The 6,844-nt window shown below is 34.2% G+C and overlaps 1 protein-coding gene across 1 annotated transcript in view; it reads right to left on the bottom strand.

Annotated features, from left to right (window-relative positions):
• Window positions 1-5,124, bottom strand: part of LOC106476581 — an 11,496-nt gene extending 6,372 nt beyond the window's left edge. The window contains exons 1-3 of the mRNA XM_013937226.2: window positions 4,952-5,124; window positions 1,275-1,325; window positions 379-456 (exon numbers count right to left, since the gene is read on the bottom strand). Of these exons, the coding sequence (XP_013792680.1) occupies window positions 379-456; window positions 1,275-1,325; window positions 4,952-5,089 (267 nt within the window). The 5' untranslated portion in view covers window positions 5,090-5,124. The remainder of the gene's footprint in view (window positions 1-378; window positions 457-1,274; window positions 1,326-4,951) is intronic.
• Window positions 5,125-6,844: the final 1,720 nt, after the last annotated feature.

Below are 6,844 nucleotides of genomic sequence, written 5' to 3'. Positions count from 1 at the left end.
TCTCTCATCTAGCGTGAGAGTAACCTATCCAAGTAACGTTCCGGATTGTTATTATTTATACTCCTTCAGTTCTCTCATCTAGCGTGAGAGTAACCTATCCAAGTAACGTTCCGGATTGTTATTATTTATACTCCTTCAGTTCTCTCATCTAGCGTGAGAGTAACGTATCCAAGTAACGTTCCGGATTGTTATTATTTATACTCCTTCAGTTCTCTCATCTAGCGTGAGAGTAACTTATCCGAGCAACAGTCCTAGTTATTCTCATTTGTACTCGTTTAGAGCAGTTTATCCATCGGGAGTAATTTACCACAGTAACGTTCCGGATTGTTGTTATTTGTACCCGTTTATGGCAGCTTATCTAGCGTGAAAGAAACTTACCCGAGTGACGTTCCTTGGGTCCTTGAAATTTGGTGGATGTTGCTGGACACACGTCTGAATAACTTGTTGTTTAGCGGCCTGCAGGGAAGAGAACGGTATTAAAGGTGAAATGATAAATATGAATAAATAAACTTCAGAGACGAGATGTACTAACATATGAAACTGGTACTGTGACATTAGATATTGTTCTTGGCTAACTGTTAACTTCCATATGTTGAGTATCACTAAAAAGCCGATTAAGTAATGTTCAGCTATCCGAACACTTAAGTATGTTTAAGTTTTTGAAGAGTATGCATGAAAAATTGCTAATTTTTAGGATGCGCTCTTTATATCATTACAACATAAGGTGTCGCACGTGTATCTAAAGATATAAGAATTTACACAACATGTTTTTATTTTAGATAAAAGCCAGTCTTTAACCTATGATGCAGTCCTGAAATACTTTACGCTGTTACAGTGGTCGGGTCTGGAAGACCCGTACAAGCAATATTGTATATTTGCTCTAACAAAGACCCGTACAAGCAATATTGTATATTTGCTCTAACAAAGACCCGTACAAGCAATATTGTATATTTGCTCTAACAAAGACCCGTACAAGCAGTATTGTATATTTGCTCTAACAAAGACCCGTACAAGCAATATTGTATATTTGCTCTAACAAAGATGACTACTACAAAAATATTTGTCCCCAAATTGTAGAGGAATAGAAGGAGAGTCATGGCAACATATGCATCTATAATGAAATTATTGTACAACAAAAATAGTGGTGGGTCTCTTGGACCCGGGACTGCATTCTAGGGTTAAGTGGCAGTAGCTTTACCAATTTCCAGAAAACTAAGGTGTCTTTTACCGAACGTAGGTTTCTAGATAGCTTAGAAACAAATGATAACCCTTACCTTCTCTTGTTGGCTTGGTTCTAGTTGTGGACACTGACCCCAGTCAACTTGCTAGAGAAAACAAGAGTCCGGAACGTTAGTTTAGGGTTATGCACAAATAGTAACAACTTAGAATATAGTAGAACACTTCATCTCATCAAGTTCTTAAGAGAAAATACTTTACTTTTCTGAAAAACACCCAGTACTTGTCACTGATTCTAGGCTAATATATTTACATCTCACATAGAAAAATGTTTATTTTTGGTCTAGTATTTTAGTTTCGGATCGAGTTTCTATTGTTTGACTAAATTACCCACATTTTTTTTTCTATTTCAGTCCTTGCGTAAGAGCATCGTTTTTAAAGGTATAGCGATACGAGTATCGTATCATGAAGCCGTGATACGATTGTATCAATACATCCGTCCGATACGATATGATTTATGTATCTTCACGAAATTTGTCAAGCTTTCAATAAACGTTATAAGTGTTTTGTACAGAAAAATCAGAATTTCTAATAAAGTATTTATGCTGAAAATTAATGATTCGATAAAGGAAGATGAGTATTGAGTACTACATGTTGTCTTCATTTCTTTTATCAAACACATTACATGCAAAGTAACGTAACAAATGAACAATAACAAAATAGATAGACAGAAATGAATAAAAACCCTATAACCCGAGCGCTTTCGAAAGGTCATTTATATCAAGACTTCTTGAACCTACGTGTTTTTCTAACACCATGTAAACAGATAGACAGATATTAACTTATTTATATGTTACTTCTCTTGTCAGCTGCCATTTAGTTGATCAAACCTGAGAATTTTAAAAAGCACTATAAAGTGTGAATTATTTAAATAAGACAATGTTGGTGATATAGATAATAAATTATAGACAAGACTGTCAAACTTTTTAACAAACCGTCGGTAAAACTTCTGTATCTAGATACGTATCGTATTGACCACTATGAACAGATACGCACCCCTAATTATTTTATGTAAAACAGTGCACTTCAATCATTGTTTAGAAGTAAATATGTTGTTACTATAATTAGGAAATCAATGTTGGAGATTTATCTGATTTACACTACCTTTATATATGGTTTGGAAAATTACGGAATATTCTTTGTTTATTTTTGATGTATTGACTATGGAACGTGTGTATACATCCTAATGTTTTCGTTTAGTATAAGCGATGTCTATGTCTTAGTGATCGACCAAGACAAAGGCAAGTAGAATGTTTTGATAACTGTAAAAGAGTAATATGGTTACAATATACATTGCACTTCAAAAACACGATACTCCGAGTGTTGCATTTCAAATAACGATTCGTTTCAGTAAATAACATTATAGGGTGTATGTCAAGGAAGTGGTTCAATTATCTGTTTTACTCTATATTTTTAAAGTTTATTTGGCTCGAACTAAAACCATTCTTGGTGGTTAAAATGAATCAAAGAGGAGCTCACGAAAACGAGGATGTTCTGATTTGACTGTTGTTTGTTTGTTTTAGAGCAAAACCACATTTGGCTCTCTGCTGTGTTCACCACGGGGAATCGAACCCCGGATTTTAGTAATGTAAGTCTGTAAACTTTACGTTGTTCCATCGGGGGACTTGACGGTTGTTGTAATCGTTTAAATCATTGAGATATAGTGTCATGCTCCCTAGTGTTTCAACGGTAAGTTTGAGGGCCTGTAGCACTAAAATTCAGGATTCGATCCATGCGCCTAGCAACAAACTAAAAATCCACTTAGTTTCTTTTTGCCTTATAACTCCGAAATTATTAATAGTTATACAGAAACATTATACAGAAACGTGTACACAACAATGTGTTGACGGTATTAGACAGAAAGGTGTGTACATAATATCTGTTAACGAGAATTAATAGAAATGTGTAAACAATATATGTCAACAGTATTGGATAGAAATTTGTACACAATAATATGTGCCAACGGTATTGTATTAAAATGTGTATACAATAATGTGTCTCGACGGTATTGGATAGAAATGTTTATACAATAATGTGTCTTGACGGTATTGGATAGAAATGTTTATACAATAATGTGTCTCGACGGTATTGTATAGAAATGTTTATACAATAATGTGTCTTGACGGTATTGGATAGAAATGTTTATACAATAATGTGTCTCGACGGTATTGGATAGAAATGTTTATACATAATGTGTCTCGACGGTATTGGATACAAAGGTGAAGCAATGCGAGACGAAAACAATCAAAACTGAAAGGTAACTTATTACAAACATGTATGTATTTTGCCAGTAGTGAAAGGTCGAGAAATATATTGTTAAGAGCATTATATTATTAAAAAGTGCATAGACTAATATACTAGTCAATAGTACTATAATGGTGACACAACCATTACCTGTAAGTTTATCAATTTACCTAATGTCTTTTCAACCTTTCCAGTTGTGCTTTGAGAATTTTAAAACCCAAGTAACTTTAGCACTGTGTTTGTTGAAATCGTAAAACAGAAAATATAGTATATGTAAACATTTTGTTGTACCTTAAAACTGAGAACCCTTATTACATTACAAAGCTAAAAGATATTATCAACACGACAAATCCGTACACTTAACAATAAGAAAACATAAGGTGTTTGTAACTTGAACCATTCATATGGAATACGAGACAAATGTTAAACAATGTCACCAACAATACAGTATATGTCGTAGAGAAAAGTATGGTTGTTAGACATTCCCGTTGTGGTCATTCAGGATAACACGGTTTTCCAGATAAAGAAATGGAATTATGATAATAAGAATATGCTAAAACCGTTTGTAATCAACAATTATACTTTATCAGATGGATTAAATAAAAGGTTCCACCAACAGGGCATGTCTCCAATCGCTTGCCGTTTAAAATTCATTATCTTATATGCAATATATTTTAGATTGACCTCCATAACACAGTGGTCGGACAAGTTCCACGAGACACGGTGGCCTAAATTTTATGGCGGAAACTGGTACCGAAGGTATGTGTGAACGTAAGAAAATCAGGTCGGTGAGTGACCGCTTAAAGTGAGATAATTGTAGAACGGAATATAGTTTTTTTTAGAAAAACTCGAGCAGAGAAATCGTGATCATCTAGAACTGTTGAGGACGTGAGCCTTTTATATATATATATAGAACTTGGATATTCTAGTTATTAGTGCCGCGAAAAATGTTTATAAATCTCTTAATTTCTTTTACTTGTGAGCTATAATTTTGATCAATAAATACGATTTGAAATTAAACTTCTATTTTCATACCTTCAAATTAGAAATACGATTTCATAAAAAGATACTCAGTGCTGTGAAACAGTCTTTGGCTAACTAGTAAGCGAGAAATAAATACTCTTCAGCTGACTAGTAAATGTCATCAAATCTTGATTTTAAGTTATCGAATTTTTGTAATAGTGGGGAATTGTTTCTTCTCTGGTACACATTATTAACGAAGCAAATAAGTCGACAGATTCAAACTCGTTCAAATAAAAGTATTAATATACCACTCGTTTTGAAGTATGGTGTATATCTAGTCTTCAAAAAAATGCAGCAACGCATAACTAACTTTGAATAAATATTGAACATACATTTTTATAAAACAAAAGAAGAGATTTTAAGAATAATTTACTCAAAAACTATTAGAGCAAATTTTCTTGAGTGAAGTTTCAAGTAATCTTAAAATTATTGGTGACACAATACTTACAGGGGGAGGAGGAGGGGGATGTCCTTGGGGAGGGCCTGGAGGGTACTGTCCCTGCTGGGGTGCAACTGGTCTCCCCTGAGGAGCGGCTTTCACAGCCACCAAAGCGAAGCACAGAATTACAGCAGCTAATGTTTTCATTCTGATCTGATGGATTCCGCACTAAGCTAGTTATCGTTTCAGGCTTTCATTTATAGCTTTTCTGTCAACCAATCATAAGTGTTCTCCAGTAAGTTAAGGTGGAAACAAGAATTTCTTACGCAACTGTAGAAGCAAAGACTGGACCGTGAGCAGAAATCTGTGACAAAGCCAGGGTCTAAAACATTGTATATGCAATTAGGTTACATTACCGGCCTTCAGTCTATCTCAACCATTTGTCCAACCACATAAATGTGATGACGTGTCCTCGGCCTACCCTTATCAATGTGATCTCTAGCAATGTACTCTCTTGCAGAAAAACTTGAAGAAAAAACAGCTATTGAGAACGAAAGTCTATCCTTGTTTTATAAACAATGCCAGTGACTACTTGGACCCCTTTTTACAGTAACAAAAATTATATAAATATATATGATCCGAACTAGTAATATATGGCAGGGGGTGGCCATACTTAATAAGTTCAACAGCCACATAGATACAGAGTTATGCTAAATTCAAATAATCAGAGGAAAAAACCTCTGATTATTTGAATTTCATTTCACAATATGAGAAGTCTATACACCATGCGCAACAGTCTGGTTAAACGTAATGCTTAGAGCACCATCTGTCGAGAAGAGATGTTAATATAACAATAATTATAATTCTTATTAAGTACTTAGGCTAAGGCTGTAACGAGCGGGTATCAATCATTGTTGGGGTTAGTAACCTATACGACCATCTATGTCTGATTATTAATTACCTGTTAATTTTTGTTCCTATATACTCATTAGTAATTAGTTTATAAAATGCGTTTCGGCTGCTAATTTGCTACCGTCTCCAGAGAAGGACTGTTTGTGGAGGTAGGGGGCGACACGATCCTGTTGAAATAAAAATAGTAATAATGTTTATAATTATCATCAAAAATCTTCGAAATTTGTACAGATTATATGTAGACCAGAAATCATCTTGAATCATTATGGAAGGTTATTTTCTTGCTATTTCTATATTTTTGTGGGGTTAATATTCAGTTTATGAACTTAAGTGTACATATTCTAAGTTCTGTATTCTGTATACGTTCAAAACTATCGGGAATTAACAGTATCTTAATACATACACATGCATTTTTTTCTGAAATCCTCTGCAGTGTACGTGTTTAATTTTCACAGCATGGTAAGGTCAGTTTTATTTTAAATATCAGCGGGAATCATGATAAAACTTTATTTTTTATCTGAAAGAAGGACCCTTCTACTGTTTTAACTATTCATGCGCCCAATTGCTTGGGGGTATATACAGGGCCGCCACCATAGTGTGGGTGGGGTTGGAGAGGGGTGCTTAGGGAGTTTCGCCCGTGTAGTTTAGGTTTTGTGCACCTCCTTCACTTTCAGATTTCAAATGAACATAAACAAAATCTATGACAAATAAAATTGAGAACCAAAATAAAATACTATCATAATAATAATACGTAGTTTAGACGTAACGGTTTATAATATCTTGTTAATGATGCTAATAATTTAAAAAAAAAACAACATTCGCGAGAATGTTTCATAATAATGAGCTCCCATATGATTTATTAACTATTCTATAGTGACGTGTAATAGTAGTGAATACGGGTCTTGGTACGTAATGTTTTGGTTACAGGGCCCCTAATAAGATATGAGTCACGATTTTAAGTAATATACAACTAATGTTGCAATGAATCCTTCCCTACGTTTTAGAAAGGAAATTATTGATTTCACTCAATTCTTTGTCAGTTCATCACCC

Source organism: Limulus polyphemus, unplaced genomic scaffold, assembly GCF_000517525.1.
Source record: "Limulus polyphemus unplaced genomic scaffold, Limulus_polyphemus-2.1.2 Scaffold10942, whole genome shotgun sequence".
Taxonomy (NCBI): Eukaryota; Metazoa; Arthropoda; class Merostomata; order Xiphosura; family Limulidae; genus Limulus; species Limulus polyphemus.
Note: the sequence above shows the minus strand (reverse complement) of the source record. Positions and strands in the feature narration are given on the sequence as shown.